At 38.8% G+C, this 19,602-nt stretch overlaps 2 protein-coding genes across 5 annotated transcripts; one reads left to right on the top strand and one right to left on the bottom strand.

Moving 5' to 3' along the window:
* Positions 1 to 1,584: 1,584 nt before the first annotated feature.
* Positions 1,585 to 9,408, top strand: LOC120001975 (probable E3 ubiquitin ligase SUD1). 4 transcript variants are annotated; one of them, XM_038850505.1, is made up of 9 exons: positions 1,585 to 2,029; positions 2,974 to 3,666; positions 4,205 to 4,972; positions 5,062 to 5,273; positions 5,364 to 5,732; positions 6,475 to 6,635; positions 7,247 to 7,410; positions 7,521 to 7,667; positions 8,523 to 9,408. In XM_038850505.1, the coding sequence occupies exons 1-9, from the start codon at positions 1,718 to 1,720 to the stop codon at positions 9,027 to 9,029; spliced, it is 3,333 nt and encodes a 1,110-aa protein (XP_038706433.1). In that variant the 5' UTR covers positions 1,585 to 1,717; the 3' UTR covers positions 9,030 to 9,408. The 4 variants fall into 4 exon arrangements, with proteins under 4 accessions (XP_038706433.1, XP_038706436.1, XP_038706434.1 ...); XM_038850508.1 differs by having other exon boundaries at positions 1,586 to 2,029; positions 5,367 to 5,732; positions 6,478 to 6,635; XM_038850506.1 differs by having other exon boundaries at positions 1,586 to 2,029; positions 5,367 to 5,732.
* Positions 9,409 to 9,721: 313 nt separating this feature from the next.
* On the bottom strand, positions 9,722 to 18,571 carry LOC120002046 (polyadenylate-binding protein 8-like). Its single transcript, XM_038850602.1, has 9 exons — positions 17,981 to 18,571; positions 15,022 to 15,140; positions 14,248 to 14,898; positions 14,062 to 14,139; positions 13,886 to 13,975; positions 13,411 to 13,545; positions 13,023 to 13,196; positions 12,738 to 12,938; positions 9,722 to 10,207 (listed from the first exon to the last, which is right to left on the bottom strand). The coding sequence occupies exons 1-9, from the start codon at positions 18,213 to 18,215 to the stop codon at positions 9,962 to 9,964; spliced, it is 1,929 nt and encodes a 642-aa protein (XP_038706530.1). The 5' UTR covers positions 18,216 to 18,571; the 3' UTR covers positions 9,722 to 9,961.
* Positions 18,572 to 19,602: the final 1,031 nt, after the last annotated feature.

Here is a 19,602-nt window from a genome sequence, read left to right as displayed (position 1 = left end):
CTCTATTCTAAGAGCAACTCCAATGCTAAAAAAAAATATCAAGCACTTCAAAATCATTCTCTCTCTTCTCCTCTCTCCTGGATGACACAATTTAATTGGGTAAATGGGTCCCACAATATACATTATTCATCAACACTTCAAACTCGTTTCTCTATTTTCTCTCTCTTTCTTTTCATCATCTCTCTCTTACTTTTCATCACCTTTATCTTCATTTTCATCACCTCTCTCTTCCTTTTCATCAACTATATCCATACTTCATATTCAAGTGTCATTTTCCACAACAACTTATAAAACAAGTGTCATTATCAAGAAAGAAAGTGTGTTTTCAAGTGTTCATTTTCATCCATTGTAGAACTCTAAGAGCATCCACAGTAGTAGTAATATAATACAGCACTTCAAAATCATTCTCTCTCTTCTCCTCTTTCCTATGTGGCACAATTTAATTGGATGAGTGGGTCCCATAATAAACACTATTCATCAACACTCCATAAATTTCAACACTCTATATTCATTTTCTCTATTTTCTCTCTCTTCCTTTTCATCATCTCTCCCTTTCTTTTCATCTTCTCTCTCTTTCTTTTCATCAACTCTCTCTTTCTTTTAATCTTCTCTTTCTTCATTTTCATCACTTCTCTCTTCATTTTCATCATCTCTCTCTTCACTAAATTTTCAAGTATCATTTTTCACCCATTGTGTGCATGTAGCGCTATATTTATCAAAAAAGTAACATTTCAAGTACTTGAAATACACACCATTATACCCATTGTGATGGTATAGCACTATATTTATCCAAAAAGTATTGTTAACAATGTTAAATATAGCACCATTGTGGATGCTCTAACAGTCTAAATTTTTCATAAAGTTCACTTTTGAACACTTGAAAAATATGTTTCAAGTGTCCATTGGACGTGCTCTAATCTTTTTATCATTAAAATATTAATTTCATATTCTTTTAAAAATAAATGTTGTAAGCAACGGGTGGCTACTACAACTCAGGAGCAGGCTACTCATTGGGTGCCACCTTATGCAATTGGTTGTATTGTCCGAGATCATGGTGGCATGCTAGTGGCGGCATTGGCAACTCAGGTGGGTCTCCTTCAATCTGTTGAGAGTGTTGAACTTCTTGCTATTCGTGAAGGGGTTTTGTTGGCGCGTAGGTGTGGATTGGCTGCGATTGTGGTTATCAGTGATGCTAAGGGTGTAGTGGAGAAGATCCGTTCTCATCACGTGGGTCTAAACGAGGACGCAAATATAATTCAGGAGAGTAGGAGTTATATTGATTCCTTTTCTGTCTTAGATTTTATGTTTAGACCACGAAATATTAATAGGGTTGCTCATTGTATTGCGCAATTTGCTTTGAGAACTCCCATTCCATGTGAATGGAGATCATCTTAAGAGGTTGTATTGGCAGATTTATTGTCATGCTCTATTTAATAATATGCAATCCTCCGTTTCAAAAAAAATAAATAGAGGTTTCGGTATCTGAAAAAATAATAAAAAACAAAAAAAAAAGTTTCAGAGGACTCCAATGTAAGACCAATCACCTACTTCCACGTCATCAAACACGGGAACAAGACTACACGAGTTGGTTCCATCATCCGTCTTCGAACGCAAAATCTGTCCCCATAAACCCAACGAAGAAAGAGGGATCGATGTCCGCAACCTCACCTGAACTCGACCTTCAACTCTGACCCGACCCGGAACTCTCCCAATCCTGATGGAGATAGCACCAGCTCCGTCGCCCCCTCTTAATGGGGCCGACGGAAGCGCCGCCACGGCCTCCTCTTCCTCGCCGACACTGTCATCGTCTCCGGGAGTTTTGGTGGATAAGGAGGATAGGGCGGCATCTTCGATGGCGGCGGCGGCGATGTTTGAGGACGAGGACGAGGACGTCTGCAGGATCTGCCGGAACCCGGGGGATGTCGACAACCCGTTGAGGTTCCCTTGCGCCTGCAGCGGGAGCATAAAGTTTGTGCACCAGGATTGCCTGCTTCAGTGGCTTAATCACAGCAACGCTCGCCGATGCGAGGTTTGGCTCTCTCTCTCACCCTATTTTTCTGAGCCTTCTCCTAGTTTCTTTTAATGTGCGTGTGTTTGTATTATTCATGGGTGGATCAAGATTAGGACGGTTTAAAGTTTTTTTGTGGTTTTGATTGGTGTTTTCTATTCTGGAATTGTTGAGAGATTACACATGGGTTTATTAGGATATTTGGAGTTGTACTGATTACATTACAAAAGAAATTGAGTCTTGACAAAAACGCATACTGAAACATTATACTTGTTTAATCTCTTCTTTTAGTAGGGATGATTCTATGGTAGACTAATAACTTCTTTTCTTCTCTTTCCTTTTTTTTCGTGAGAAGCTCAACTCTTTGGCAAAAATAGAAATTTCACAAGAAACTGATGAGTAATGTATCTCATACCTTTTTAACGTACTGGGAATTGGATTGTTGTTAACCATAACAATGAATGTTTTTTAAATTTGAAGTTTACAGTTTACCCCATAGGCTTTGAATGTTTCTTTCGTGAGTTTACCATGAGGTCATAAAGACTAAGCTGTTGCTGTCGGAAAGATGAAATTCATTTGATATATGTTAGGCTCATGCAAAAGTAAGGGTGTGGATCTTAATTTAGGGATGAAGGTCTAGTACAGAGCAAATATGTATTGTCAGGATCCAAGCCAGACCGAGCTCTATACAATCTGCTTATGTTTCTGGAAAATCTATGTGTATCCTTTTTTGGGATCTGAGTTGGTACAATTTGCTTATAATATTAACACAAAGATGTTCACTTTGTTCGGAGCTCATTCATTTTTTGTTCTCTAGTATGCTCTCTGTGTCTTTGTTGGGTTCTCATTTCCATTTTGGTGCCACTGAATACAACTTTTTAATTGATTGTCATTATTCTCTGAGTTCTTATTTTGAAGTTTCTTTTTTGGGAACGTTCAACTTATTTCTTTTATATGTTTTCCAGGTTTGCAAACATGCATTTTCTTTCTCCCCTGTTTATGCGGAGAATGCCCCGGCAAGGCTTCCCTTTCAGGAGTTTTTAGTAGGGATGGCAACGAAAGCTTGCCATGTTCTGCAATTCTTTTTGCGCCTTAGTTTTGTACTGTCCGTCTGGCTCCTGATTATACCCTTCATAACGTTTTGGATATGGCAGCTGGCTTTTGTGAGAAGTTTTGGTGAAGCACAGAGATTATTTCTGAGTCATATCTCCACTACAATAATTCTTACTGATTGTTTGCATGGGTTTCTTCTTTCTGCTAGCATCGTCTTTATTTTTCTTGGGGCCATTTCTCTGAGGGATTACTTCAGGCATTTACGAGAACTCAGAGGACAAGATGCTGAGAGAGAAGATGAAGGGGATAGAAATGGCGCTCGTGCTGCAAGACGTCCTCCTGGACAAGCTAATAGAAATTTCATAGCTGATGGGAATGGTGAAGAAGCTGGAGGAGCCCAAGGAATTGCAGGAGCCGGTCAAGTAATCCGAAGAAATGCGGAAAATGTCGCTGCTCGGTGGGAGATGCAGGCAGCAAGGCTTGAAGCTCATGTGGAACAGATGTTTGATGGGTTGGATGACGCTGATGGGGCAGAGGATGTGCCCTTTGATGAGCTTGTTGGCATGCAGGGTCCTGTATTTCATTTAGTTGAAAATGCATTCACTGTGAGTCTATCCTTCTCTTATGCACTGTTTTCGTTGACATTCTTGCTGTTTTGATTGGAGAACAAATTGATTAAGGCACCAAGGGGTGCGACCCAAAGATTATAAAGAGGCCGAATTTATATCCTCAAGAACATTGTCATATTGAAGCTTTATCAATGAAATTCCGTGTTTGATGATGGTCTTAATGCTTTTATAGTCTATCACTCTATCTTTGTGGGCCTTTCAATGTAGCACGTTGGTGGTGGAGAAAGATCAAGAAAGAAGCAAATTTGATATTCAATTTTTTTTTGCCCAATTAGTTTTATATGCCATTTGTTGTTGGATCACCTGATTCGTGTCTTTCTTTTTTGACAAATTTCATTTAGGCTGTAACTTTATATATCATTGGAATTAGTTCAGATAAAAGTGCCAGTTACTGTAGTCCTGGGTCCTGTAGAACTAGGCCAAAGTCTGATCCACGTTCTTCCCCTTGTATTTAATGATATGTGCATGGGTATCTCTTGTTTTTCGAGATATTGAATATTATTTACATATGCAGGTTCTGTCAAGTAATATGATATTTCTTGGTGTTGTGATCTTCGTGCCCTTCTCACTAGGACGGCTTGTACATTTTTATGCATCATTGATCTTGTCTACTGCTAGTGGTCCGGTGCTGTCAATAGTTATGTCTCTTACCGAGACTGTCCTCTCGTTGGCAAATATCACCTTAAAAAATGCATTATCTGCTGTTACAAACTTGACATCGAATGGCCAAGAGAATGGTGTGCTGGATCAAGTTGCAGAAATGTTGAAAGTAAATGTGACTGGACTAAATGAAGTTTCAAACAACATTAGCACCCCACTTTCAGCTGAGTTTATGAAAAGGGCCAGTGTTGGTGCATCACAATTCTCTGATGTTACGACTCTTGCTATTGGATACATGTTTATATTTTTGTTAGTCGTCTTTTACCTTGGCATTATTGCTCTAATTCGCTACACAAGGGGAGAACCTTTAACTACGGGGAGATTTTATGGTATTGCTTCAATAGCAGAGACAATTCCATCCCTTGTTGGACAGTTCTTGGCAGCAATGAAGCATTTGATGACCATGATTAAGGTTGCCTTTCTATTGGTGATTGAACTTGGTGTGTTTCCTTTGATGTGTGGATGGTGGCTAGATGTCTGTACTATCAGAATGTTTGGCAAGACTATGGCTCAAAGAGTTCAATTCTTTTCTATTTCTCCCCTGGCAAGCAGTGCGCTGCATTGGGTAGTGGGGATTGTATACATGCTACAGATAAGCATATTTGTCAGCCTTCTTCGTGGGGTATTGTTCTTTATCTTATTTTGTGGGGTTATAGTTCAAAAGTAATATTATCTTTTGTGAGAATCTAATTCTTCTTTTGCTGTGGGCAGGTTTTGCGTAACGGAGTTCTTTACTTTCTTCGAGATCCAGCTGATCCAAACTACAATCCCTTTCGTGATTTAATTGACGATCCTGTGCACAAGCATGTGCGTAGGGTCCTCTTGACTATCGCAGTCTACGGGAGTTTAATTGTGATGCTGATATTTTTACCTGTCAAACTCACTATGCGGATGGTGCCCTCGGTTTTTCCACTAGATATATCGTAAGATCAATCTTCATATTTTGTCGACAAGTATTCACCTTTCATCTTGGTGATCATCTTCATTTGTTAACATGTTGATGCAAATTGTAGCAGGGTCTCTGATCCATTTACCGAGATTCCAGCTGACCTGCTTGTCTTCCAGATCTGTATTCCATTTGCTATTGAACATTTCAAGTTGCGGCGTACAATAAAATCTCTTCTACGGTACTGGTTTACGGTAGTTGGCTGGGCACTAGGTTTAACTGATTTCTTACTTTCCCCAAGTGAAGACAATGGTGCTCAGGAGAATGGGAATGGGGATCCTGGAAGGCAGGATAGACTGCAAGTAATACAATTTGGTGAACAGGATCAGGCTGTGGCAGGATTTCCAGATGTTGGTGATCCAAACCGAGGCATTCTTGCATCAGAAGATTCTAATGTCACAGAGGAGTATGATGGCGATGATCAATCTGATTCCGAGTAAGTTATATAGATATAAAATATTAATATTTGGACTGGATCTGATTTATGTCAGATCATAAAAAACGGGAATTTTTTTTTTCTTTGTTCTACCTATGAACTTTGTCTTTTATCTGTACTTTGGCGCATAAATTGCAAGGGACTTCCTTAGAATTTATGATTTCGTACCAGATGGCTGGAGGGGAAAGAAAGGGAAAGGGCACTTTTTTCCACGTAGGCTGTAGCCCTTTCCATTGGAGAGAGTGTGTATTTTATTAGTTTGTGGTGTCTTTTTATCATTTTGATTTTTTGTCATTGCTTTTGTATAAAGTTCTTTTGTTTTTGTTGTTGTGGTGGTGGTTCTTGTTTTCATTACTTAATGTTATTCTGTCAGAAGTGTGCAGTTGAACTAAAGATGCCTTTTTCTATAGGCGAAAACATGTGGCCCGTGGTAGGGTTACTGCAGTGCAACCTAGGGGTCATAAGTTCAACTCATGGAAACAGCCTCTTCACATATTATGTGGGGGTAAGGTTTGCGTACATCTTGTTTGCATCCCGACCCCGCCCACTGCGGGAGCCATGTGCATGAAAGTTTTTTGCCTTTTTATATAGTTCTATAACTCAACTATTCTTTTACTTGCCCATGTAGTGTTTGATCCTTTATTGGTCTTAGCTCATTTTCTTTATATGTTGGTGTGGGCGTACTTTTGCCAATTTCAGACCTTGCATCATCTAATGTTTTTTCACTTAATTTTCTCTTTAGCAGGTACAGCTTTTTTCTCCGCATTGTCCTCTTGCTGGTGGTAGCTTGGATGACGATGCTAATCTTTAATTCTGCCTTGATAGTTGTACCTATATCTCTTGGTCGTGTACTTTTCAATGCAATTCCTGTCCTGCCTATTACCCACGGCATCAGATGCAATGGTGAGCTCAAATTGAACTCCTTATTTGATCAATATCTCTTTTTTTAGTTGCCATGCTTTGTATTTTCTGGGGCTGAAGCCTGATGATGCAAGAAAAATGATAGATAAAAACAAGGAATAGCAAAATAGGGATTTGAATGCATAGATTAGAAGAATGGACGATAGAATAGACTCAATGGAGTCTCTAAGGTTTAAACCCTTAGAAAATTATGTATTATGATTGTGTAAAAGTTGTCTCCCTCATGAGAGGTTACAACCCTTAAATAGAGAAAAAAATACTACTAATTTAAAAGATGTTTGGCCCCTAAAAGATACTACTTGCTTAACAAGCAATATACTCCCTAACCTACCACAATAAACATACTAATAAATAATTTAATTTCGTTTATCTGACTAACATGAAAATTACTATGATGGTCCCGCTCTTAAATAAAGCCCTATAATATTGTCCCAACAATAACACTAACTCAAATAAATGATAAATAAAACCAAAATCTAACTGAAAAAGACCTAAACTTCCAATAAACCATAATTCAAAATCTCATGATCTTTGAATCACTCGTTTCTTTTGATATGCATCACCTGATTTCTTCAATTCTTCACCATTTTTAGATTTATACGCTTTCATCATCGGAAGCTATGTTATTTGGACTGCTCTAGCTGGAGCTAGGTATTCCATCGAGCATGTTAAAGCTAAGAGGGCAGCAGCTTTGGTTTGCCAAATCTGGAAATGGTGTGGCATTGTTGTCAAGAGCTCTGCACTATTATCAATATGGGTATGAGTCCTTATGCTTTTCATTTCTTGTGAGGTCTCTCCTACTCTACCTATGTAATTTTCAATATTGGTTGATTTCTATTCCTCAATGACGAAATTGTTGTGCTACAGATTTTTGTCATTCCTCTTTTGGTTGGGCTTCTCTTCGAACTTCTGGTGATTGTACCAATGCGGGTGCCTGTAGATGAAAGCCCAGTTTTTCTCCTGTATCAGGATTGGGCAGTGGGACTCATTTTTCTTAAGATATGGACTAGATTGGTGAGTTCTCTCTTTTTTTATGCCTGTCCATTGGATACTGCTTCTTTTGATAAGTAGAATCCTGGTTCTGCTTTGTTGGCCTACTTTTGTACTAATTGATATTTAAATGAAAATTTAAGAAATTGTTAACCAGTACAAGATACACTGCTGTTGTAGTTAGTTACTTAGTTGAATACAACTACAGTTTGAATGAAATTGATGAGGTATTTTGGGATGATTTTCTCAATGTCGATGACTTGCCCTATGGATGATGAAAATATTTGTTAGCATTAGTTGCTCTTGACCAAGTGTTTATAAAATTGTTTTGATTCCTGTGCTCCAGATAAATTTGGGAGGAAAACATTAAATATTTGCAAAAGAGCCATTTATGGGAACTATGGTTAATTCTAAAGCACAATGAAATCTTGTTTTTGTATCTGGACTGTCACACTGTACTGCTACTGTGCCACCTGCTCCTTTTTTCTTTTTCTCCCTTTTCATTTATTATTTTTGCCTTCCCGCTCAATCATGGGAACCTATTCTTCAACACATAGGTTTTTTGTCAACTTACTTTCTTAACCACAATTGGGGTCGTGTGATGGCAGAATTTGTGAAATTCCAATTTTGTCTCATTTTCCCCTTTTAGATAATGCAACTGAGGGTCATGAAAGGGGTGATAGGCCACTGTCAATAAAATATAATCTTGAGTTCATTTTTTTAACTTAGCGGCCTCCCTCTCCTTTTTCTTTTTGTGTGATGGATGAGATGGAATTGTAGCATCAGGATCAGAAATGAGGAGAAAATGTTTTATCAGTGAAAATATGTTTATTATTTATCACTTATTATTTTTATCGGTTTCTTTTTATGCTTGAGCAGGTTATGTTGGAACACATGATGCCATTGGCGGGTGAAAGCTGGCGAATGAAATTTGAAAGGGTTAGAGAAGACGGTTTCTCTAGGCTGCGAGGTCTTTGGGTTTTGCGAGAGATTGTGTTGCCTATAATCATAAATCTTCTTACAGCCTTGTGTGTGCCATACGTACTTGCTAGGGGGGTGTTTCCTGTGCTTGGTTGCCCATTGGTAGTAAATTCAGCGGTGTATAGATTTGCATGGCTTGGATGCCTCTGCTTCAGTGTGCTGTGCTTTGGTGCCAAGAGATTTCACTTCTGGTTCACCAACCTCCACAACTCCATACGTGATGACCGCTATTTAATTGGTCGTAGGCTTCATGATTTTGGGGAAGATAGTCATGAGAAGGAAAATGATGTAGGAACATCATCTGAATCGCAGAGTTCTCATTTGGGTAGTGCTGGTTTGGTTCTAGATGAGCGCGAAGGCGATGTAGGACTGAGGCTAAGACATGTTACTCAGCAAGATGCCTAATTTAATGTGGAAGATTCCGATGAAGTCTCAACTCTAATTAACACTGCATTTGAAATATTTAGATGCGTTGACATAGGATTTGGGTGAATTCTGAAGGCCCTATGCAATATGCTCATAATTTTAGGTTCCTTGTATTGTACATAATAGTAAATGTTTACTTGCTTGGTCATTAGGGGAGAAAGTGACTTTTGTTTTTTCTTTTTGAGATAGAATCATATGAACATTTGATTGATGTGTCAGATTGTTGAAGAGGCCATAAGTGCATTTCCCTTTGCATGGAACTTGCATTACAAGGGCTCTGAGTCAATGGTTTATTTTGTTTTGTTGTACTTAAGAACATCGGTTCTGCTAAGTAGGAAAATTGAAGGCTTTTTGTGCATTTTCTAAGTCATTAATTGGACAGAAGTAAAATTAACGCCATCAATTGGCGTTAGACAACAAAATTCAGATTGGTACTTTGTGTTTAGAGTCGCTGGGATGATGGAACTTTACCATGATCTCTTAGCGCAAACAAAAGATCATGAGTTCAAATCTTATTATGTTTCCATTATCAGAAATCCTAATTTCCTATTTGTGTATCCATCATCGGCTATCATTATATATGAAATAGACTCTTGCCCCAACGTGTGAAAATACCACCCTGCGTCACTCAAATCTCGAGACGAGGCAATTAATTGAATCTGGAAAAACAGTTAACCATCAAATCAATCCTTTGAGTAGCTTAGGAAATCAGCAAATCATTACGAATTATAGAAGTTTTCAGCAACAAGCCACTGGTTTGTCCCCAGAAAAATATTTAGGTGCATAAAGTGCGCGAAGAAACAGTAATTATTAAGCTCCTCCCAACTTCTCAAAATGAGTAACTGGGATAGCTTGTATCAAAACAGACAAATTATAAACCTGTCTTTTCCGAAAAAACTGCTAGCATTAACTTAAGAGACAAGGCTGTCATTCAATGACAGCGAGCTCAACTGATCGGCTGCACTGCCTGCCTGCTGGTGCTGAGCAACATTCCTCAAAACGTCCATTGCCTCAGCGACCTTTGCCTTAAGAGCTTCTGGTGACTCGAGCAAATGCAAAACCTCAGTCTGATCCATCTCAAGAAGCATGCCTGTAACCTTAGCTGCCGCATCAGGCTCCAGCTGTTCCACAAGTGGGTAAAGGTTTTCACCAAGCATCTACACAGCATCATCAAGCAGAAGAGATTATATTATTAATCCAAATCTCACGAATTCAAAAGGAAATAATAGATGCAGGTTGAAGGCGACGTAAGACGCATCAATAAACAAGTGCGCCTCAAAAGGAACGGCCATTATCATTTTTCCTATCTTCATTCTGCTATTACAGAAGGAACTGAGAAACTATGGATTTTTCTTTTCATTTTTTTGGGGTGTCTTGAGTATTTTTACCTACACACATCACTAGTTGCATGCGTTATTTATTTATAACCTTTTTCAAAGGATGGAAAATAATTTATTAAACAAAGCACCAAGGGGGTGCCTCCCTGATACAATCAGGCAAAGAAGAAACAAAAAAAGCCAATTACAGGTCATTAGCACCAAGGGGGTGCCACCCTGATACAATCAGGTAAAAGAAGAAACAAATAAAGTCAATTACAAGTCAATAGCACCAAGGGGGTGCCTCCCTCATCTACAGACTAGAATTATCTATTTATATCGAAGCAAGCCTTAATTTTAAGATTCTAGCAACAGCATGTTCAGCTTATGGACTCTCCAACAGAGCCCCCTTAACTCACACTTGTATAGCCAAAAAAAAAACACAACAGGGCCCAAAAATAACGTAAGAAGAAACAAAAAGGTCAATTACAAGAATGGTAGTGAAAATGTAAAATCGAATTGGAATTGGAATTGGAGAAGGGGTGTAAAATCGAAATTGTAAAATCAAATCGTTACGATTTTACATACTATGTAAAAATGAACATAATTTTCAATACCAAGATTTGTCAAAACAATAACATAATGCAGTAACAATTAGATAATAATGTTCTACCAACCAAACATAAAAAAATAGTAAACATAACTCAAACTCATGTTTCAACAACCAAAATAGAAACAAATAAACTAGCTCAAATCTTCAAGATCAACGTTTTCACCACTTGCATCACTATCACTCCTATCATATTCATCTCCCCTCCAAGACAAAACCAGAACAGCAGAGGAGTACAAATTACAAAAACAGAACAGCAAAGATAGTACAAATTACACAACCAGGGTATCTGAGAACCAGTAAGCAACAATACACCATCCAACAAAACAACCACCAGCAAAGAGAGTACAAATTACAAAACCTGCCTAACCAATACCTGCCTAATCGATTGCAGAGAGGAGAGGAAACAACCAGCAGAGACTAGAGAGAGACGATACCACAGCAGAGAGAGTCGAACTCACCAGTAGAGAGCAACAGTGAGAGTCGATCGAATCACCGGCGAAAGATCCAAAACACCAGCAGAGAGAGTCAAGTCACCAGCAAGAGAATGGGCCCAGTCGAATCGATTGCAGCAAAGGATGAAGAAGATGGGCATGGGAAATTTAGGGTTAGCTCACAGTTGCGCAAAGGATGAAGAAGATGGCTAGTCACGCAACTGTTAACGCAAAAAGAGAAGGGTCTTGGCATGTTTAGGACTTGGGCTGGACTGCGAAAAAGGGGCCAGAAGAAGAAAATGGCCCCAGAAAAAAGGCCAAGTCGAAGATTTTGGCCGTTTGAAGGGTAAAACACAATCGTTAAAATCACACATAAAACCACGATTTCAACAAGTTTACCTATTCTGATCGCGATGCGCAACAATCCTGAGCTGGTATCGATGCCACCACTATTCTGATCGGTACCTATAATCATGATCGTAAAATCGTACGATCGTGATTTTGACTACCTTGATTACAAGTCGTTAGCACCAAGGGCGTGCGTCCCTCATCTACAATTATGTATTTATATCAAAGCAAACCTTCCTCGACAGCATGTTCAGCTTAAGTAATCCGACAGAGCCCACTTAACTCACAGTTATATCGCAAAAAAAAAAAATCGAAAACATTGAGTTGTTTCGACAGAGCCCATTAAAAAAATCAGGTAAAAGAAGAAACAAAAAGGTAAATTACAGGTCATTAGCACCAAGGGGATGCCTCCTCATCTAAAATTATCTAATTATATCAAAGCAAAGTAGCAAACCTTCTTAATTTTAAGATTCTAGTGACAGCTTGTTCAGTACTCTGACAGAGACACAGAGACAAGTTACAGTTCATTAGCACCATGAGGGTGCCTCCCTCATCTAAAATTATCTATATATAATTGAAGCAAATAATGAGTCCTTACCTAAGAAAAGGGGATCGATCCATTGAATGAAAGGAAGATAAATTTGTGGATGGAAAAGGAGGCAAAGAAAATATCTCTTCTAGCGACAGCTTGTTCAGTACTCCGACAAAGCCCACTCAACTCACAGTTATATCGCAAAAAAAAAAAGTCAAAAACATTGAGTTGTTTCAACAGAGCCCATTAAAAAAAAAAGTTGAGTTAGTTGTTTCACGAACAAAACACTTTCCAAAGTTCATCCAGTCATGACGCCTACAAATGACCAAAGCCTACACTATCACATTCACATTTTATACTTCAGACATTAGAAACAACCGGAGAAATTAGTCACCATTAGCACTTTCTTTTCCCTAGAATTTGCAGAAAAATAATGCAAGCACCTACCGTTCTTTGCTGATCTGGAGAGGCATTTGCAAGGGCACTAGCCAAAGCCCCAATAGGAATTGGCTGAGGGGTAGCATCACGCAGCTGCATGCCACCCATGTCATATGGAACAGAAACCATGCCTCCAGCAACACCAGGCATGGGAACATCAGACAACCCACGCCCAGGTGGGTAACGATACATGCGACCCCTGGGAAGCATCTGTCATTCAAACAAGCCATCAGATGAAAAATGCTACATGTAAACACAGCACTCAAATTCTCAATAAAAGAAAGTCAGTCCAACCTGTTGCTGCATAAGTGGGACTGGCTGCTGGGACTGCTGAGCAACCCCAGTTCGTCTGCCACCAGGATGCTGTCCTTGCTGCCCCTGTTGAACCATTGGCACAAAAAAGTTTGGCATAGGAGCCCCACCAGGCCTCATACCAGGAACAAGCTGTTGCTGATACCCAAATCCAGGCTATGAAATATGAAGGCATTGTCAGAGAAAAACAGTTGTAAGCACAAGTAGGAATGTTTTTCACCTAAAAGGTGCTATAAGCCTGAACCATCTTGCATCTCCAAAAATGAATAATAAAAAATGTCTGACCCAAAGTAAAGTAAATATATACAGATATACCATGTCGGCATGCACAAATGAATACATTGCAAAACACAATAGAAGCATGCATTACCTGGGGAGGTATCATAGCAGGTGGAGCTTGCCCATAAAATAGTTGCTGTCCAAGACCTGGATTGCCAGCAGGGAACATTGGCATACGAGGAGCAACTGAAGCCGCCATTGCAGGCCGCATGTGAGAAAACTGAGCCTGTAGAAGACACAGAAGTCCATCATGCAAACCAAATGAATTATAATTCTAAGTGTGCCCAAAACCAGGTCAAAGATTAAACATCAAAATGGCCCATCATTGAATCAAGTTAAAAATTGTGAACTACACCACCAATCAAATCAAAATAAATATTGCACAACATGTGTCTAAGTTGTTTGTCATATTGTGACAAACAGCTCATATTATAAAAGGCATTTTGATGTTTCACGTGACATCAATGAAGACAATGACATCAAAGTATATATATATTGTCAACATCCTGTCGAAAGGAAACCAACAAGTAACTAAAGGCTCAATGACTATTTCAGAGAGGATGTACCTGCATCCTCGCTCTTCTATCTTCCTTCCGCTGAGCAAGTGCAACATAAAGAGGTTTGCTAATGAGCATTTTTCCATTCATCTCCAACATCTATCCAGAAAAATAAAATTACTGTTACATGCATAATAATATGGTCATGATAATCTCTCAATCTATCCATTAAAAATTCAACTTACAGCTCTAGACGCCTCTTCAGGAGTAGAAAATGCCACAAACCCTGATCCTTTACTAATCCCATTTGGGTCTCGCATAACCTGTTAGCATGTCAAAGATGATGTTTTTTTTCTTTCTTTTTTGTTTAGAAAAGATCCTTAAAAAGGCTGATACAAGATCATTGATGCAGAATTGAGTGACTAACAAACCTTGCATGACGTTATGGAACCAAACTGAGAGAACAATTCTTTCAGCCTATCATCACCTATGCTATCATCTAAGTTTTTAATATACAAGTTTGCCCCTTGAAATTTGTCTGTCTTCATACTCTGGTCAAATCTATGTTTTAATTCAGTTTCTCTTTCAGACTTCTTCTGAGCTTTCCCAACGTACCATTCCTTATCATCAACGTTCTTCCCATTAAGAGCCTCAACAGCCCTAGCAGCATCATCTGCATTCTCAAAATTGACAAACCCAAAACATCTCGATTTTCCTTCCCCATCTCTCATCACCACAGCACTAGTGATTGTTCCAAATTCACCAAAAATTATCTTCAAATCTTCATCAGTTGTAGATTCTGAGAGATTCTTCACAAATACATTGTTGAATTTGATCTTATCAATAGTTGTTTCCCTCTCGTGTTTGCGAAGGAAGGGTCCCACATAAACTTGCTTATCATTCAAAAGCATGCCGTTCAGCTGCTCAATTGCCTTTTGTGCAGCTTCCTCACTGTCAAATTGGACAAATCCATATCCTTTGGACTGGCCAGAAGCATCTGTAGCCACCTTGCAAGAGAGGATGTTTCCAAATGCAGAAAATGTATCATGCAGAGCTTTGTGGTCAATTGCCCTATCTAAGTTCTGTCAAGTTAAATAATGTGTTAATCATATTAAATATTTAAAATGCAAGGGTCGGTAACACCAGAGATCTATAACAATAAGAAATAGCTGCATTCAAAACTGAGCATATCATCAGATAAACACCTTAATGAATATATTGCCAGCTCCACTTTTGCGCACACTTGGGTCACGATGAGAATACATGACCCTTATCGGGTTGCCATTGAGGGGAGTGAAATTCAGCATGTCCATCGCTCTTGCAGCTGTAAGATTTAACCAACAGATTAACCATGGAAGAAATAGACTACAGTAACCAGAGTGCAGCACACAAGATGGAAAGAAACAACCAATTTTCCTTTTTTGCAAGAGACTCTTGAATATATGGATTAATGGATGACTTCAAAGGAAACCAAGTAAACCGACAGAGCCCTCTACGAATAAGAAAAATTAGAAGACAGACATACTGACATAGACTTTCATATCAACTATACAGCGTGTCTTAACCAAAGACTATAAGCCCTCACGAGCCTATTTCCTAATCGAGCCGTAACTTTCAAAAGAGCAGACAATACATCATAACACAAAACATAAGCATTTCAAAGCCCATTCTTCGAAGTTTTAACAATCATATAAACCCAAAGTTATACGGACTTACAATAAAAACATTAAGAATAATGTGGCCGCCCATACAAGGTGAGGGGGTTTTACAATGCAAAACAAAAAATTAGGGAGCTAGGTCAGGATCAACATATTTAAATACTTTACCCCACAAAGCATTTGAGTCAAAACTGACACTAATGGCAGCATAGGCATCAATTCGAAAATCTTTTAGAGCTCCCAATTCTTCTAACTAACATTCTCGTTAGATGAGAAATTCTGCAAGTAATGCTACCAAGATGGATTTCTCTACAATGACATCACTATAGTGCAGCGTAATGAATCACAAAAATAACACTTTTAGTAAATAGTGACTGTTGACCAAATTTGACAAACATATTTAATTGGGGCCCAAATACAATAATACAGATTCATAATTTAGTAACTTTACCATCAAAAATTTCAATAACTAGATACTGAAATGAGTAACGTATCATAAAGTTCAAGTAAGAATGCCTGTAATGACATTATAGAGCGTCATTCAAGTAATTCCCCCCCCAATGCTTCACACCGTATACTCATTTGTATACAACTGAATCATTTAATTGACATCAACCATATCATTTAATAAGATGTCACCAGTTTAATTGAAAAATCATTCAGCCAACCAGCGTGCATGCAAGAGATTTGATCCCCAACATCATGAAGGGTTTTTGACTTCATAATAACTGACAGGGTAGAAGATAGAACGGGAGAGACAGTGTTTTGTATGTCGATAACCCATATTAAATCCACAGACTGAGTGTTTCATGATTTATTGAATCTATCAATTTCATTCACATAATAATACTAAAATTATAAAAATTGTTTCAGGACACAAGAAAATACAGCAAGAAAAATTCCATTGATTTGAATTTTCTCAGTTTCCAAGTACTCCTAGGCTTTGGCAAAAGTATTCAACAAATATTACATTGTCATTTGAACTAAAAACTGGGCAGCTTTCAGTAGATGTCACATTTTCACTTTCTGATGTACATAATCTAAACTTGTGAGTACCCTTCCCAAAGGAACATAAGTAGCATCGAAGTCTAAAAACATAAAACATGTTAAAAAGGAAACAGCCAAAGCCCATCCGAAAAGCAACATAATAACGTATCGTTCTCCAGATTATGCGAGGATGCAATGTCTCCTGGAGTGCACTCACCCTGCTCAACACCTACTACATAAACCTTTGAACTAGCATAAACATATAAAGAATTACAGATCTCTTCAAGTGTGCCTGTTATTAAACCTAAAATGTTTCCCACATGAACAACAGCAACACCAAGCAACCAAGCACAGTATTCCAAATAGGAAAAGCAGCTGACTAAGACGTGTTATCATCATCATCACCACCAAAGCATTTATCCCCAATAGTGTTGACGTCAGCTACGTGAATCTATATGAGAAAAGTAAGAAACAAAACAAAATAGTACCAACTAAAGTCCACCCTGTTTCCCCCACTGAGTATCCCCTTCTACCTTCCTCCTTTTGCGTCTTCATCAGGGGTTTCTAGTGCGAGCCATGGAAACCTCTTTCTTTTTCCTCTTTTTTTTAGCAGTACTTGTGAACCATTTTCTCATTGCAAATAAAAACTAAGGAGCTAAGCAAGGCTACCGAACTTATCAAAGTATCAAACCACGAGGAGACATCAAGAATGAGCCCTTACTTTCTTTCCAAGAAAGGCATTTGGCCCCACCTCTCAAGATATAGAATGGCCAAAACTGGTTCACTTCCGTTTGTTGGCAAGCGTACTCTACTTACCTATATCGCATTGGAGGGTACAAGCCACCAATAATTACTAACAAATGCTATGCTCACAAGGAAATATTTCAACTTTTTTCGATTTTTTATTTAACTAAGGAAAATAGGTCTTTTTATACCATACACTATACAGATTAATGGATACTATTTTCTCCATCAACCAAAATTCAAATTGAAAACACAGGAAAGCTACCATATCTGATCAATTCCCGCCACCAAAGACCAGCAGCAGCTGTTGCCTCTCTCAGAGGATCATTAATGAGGACCACAGAGACTATTGCCACTACAATCAATTAATTATAATATATTGGTGAACAAGTATTTTCTAGAACACATTTCCACTGATGATATCTTTCAGATGGAAATCATGTTCAATGACACAAATTGAGCGTGGCTTAACAGAAATCAACCGTTTTATTTGCAATTTTGCACACAATTTTCACTGAAATAAGTACGGGAAAAAAACGCGCACACAAATTCTGGTATCTATAATCTATCTATGGTTGCCTGAGTACTTATTCCTCGCACCAAACACTACATACCCTACCACAAATGAATGTTATAAAAATTCAAACTTCTTAATAGAAATAGACACTGTAACAATATTAAACAACCAAACCACCAAACCAATAAGAGAAGAAAACAAACACATATAAAATTATCAACCACAACAATAAAAGAAGGAACAAACGCAGTGACTAACCATCTTGAGCGTTGCTGTAGTTGACATAGCCGTATCCCAGGGACCTTCGGGTTGTCAAGTCCCTGCAAACCCTAACCGAGACCACCTGGCCTACCTGGTTGAACAGATCGTAGAGTTGCGAATCGGTAACGTTCTGGTCCAGATCACCAACGTAAAGCGAAGTCGTGACCATCTGATTTGCCCCACCACCACCGTTCGCAGCAGCATTCGCACCCTGTTGCTGTACCTGCGCCATCTCTCTCAACCCTGTTCTGTTTTTCAAGTTTTCGCTTTTTCGCTTTTTTTTTTTCCTTTTTATCTTCCCTCTCCTCTTCTTATTGAACAGCAAACCCTAGGGGACAGATAGATTGAGTTGAAATAACAAAAAACGATCGACGCAAAAACAGAGAGATGGATAGAGAAATTATGGTGGTTTTTTTTTTTTAAGAAGAAAAAAAAAGATAAGAGAGGAGAGGGAAGGTGGAGGAGATGAAGAGGATTTCGGCTACCGGTGGAGAGAGCGGCGGCGCGTGAGCGAGATATGCAGAGTAAACTGCAAAAGAGAAGAGGAGTGTGGTTTGAGGGCTGAAAGGCCGATAAGAGTAAGATCGGAGTAAACCCTAGAATTGGTGAATTTGGAAACGCAATATGAACCGTTGGATCTGGGGGATAGTGGGGCTCACAGGACGTTTCCTGTTGTGAGATTCTCTGCGGTAGATGATGTTTTCAGGATAAAAGAAGACTCGGGAGTTCGTATGGCAAAAGATTCGATTTCACAGGAAGTACCCTTTTTGATGAATATTATTATTCCACCCTTCATTTTCCTAAATACACCTCATTAATCTTATAAAAATCGTAATTTATCAATATCCTCACTTGACTCTACCATTCTGTCCTAAATTTCCTAAACTCTTTCCATCCTCCTTCTCTCCTTCTCCTTCTTCCCTTACCTGACGGCGCGGCGACGACAATGGTTGAGTGTTGACAACAGTTGTTCAGTTGAAGGAGGCTATTGGAGAAAGAACTACTTCTTGGAACTTAAGCTCATAGTGTTCAGCTGTTGACTTTAAATTCTCAATATTAACATCAAACCTTTCAAAGGCATTCTTCAATTCAACAACCTTTGCTTCTAGATTTCTTATCTCGTCGACCGTGAGAGTTCGTTCGTTCGTTCAGTTTTTGCTCCATAGCACCTTCTAAATCAAATGCTTGGCTTACAAAACTGCGCCAGCCAATTAAGTAAGAATTCAACATCCAATCCTAGCGACGATAGTTTAGTGTCGGCAATGGGCTGCCTCTGCACAGTTGTTGCTCCTACAGGGCGAGTCTATACCTTTGATTTCCATGAGCAACGAGCTACCTCTGCTAGGTAAGAAGGATTTGAATATGCATTAACTGTATGTTTGTGATAGAGAGAGATTGATTGAGTGTTGTGTGTGAATGGAAGGGAAGCTTCTTTTGCCTACAAGATTTGGAAGAAAGGCTGGTATGGGTTTGGAAAAACTGGATTATTCGACGGCGGTGGTAGTAGAGGAGGTGGTTGAGACCCTAGTGGTGGTGGAGCAAAGTGGCTGGGGTGCACTTGAAAAAAAACACAAAATAAGGGTGAACTCATAATTGTTATGTTTGGAGTTTGTTTAGAT

This window comes from Tripterygium wilfordii, chromosome 7 (genome assembly GCF_013401445.1).
Source record: "Tripterygium wilfordii isolate XIE 37 chromosome 7, ASM1340144v1, whole genome shotgun sequence".
NCBI classification, from domain to species: Eukaryota; Viridiplantae; Streptophyta; class Magnoliopsida; order Celastrales; family Celastraceae; genus Tripterygium; species Tripterygium wilfordii.
This window is presented reverse-complemented; position numbering and strand designations above follow the sequence as displayed.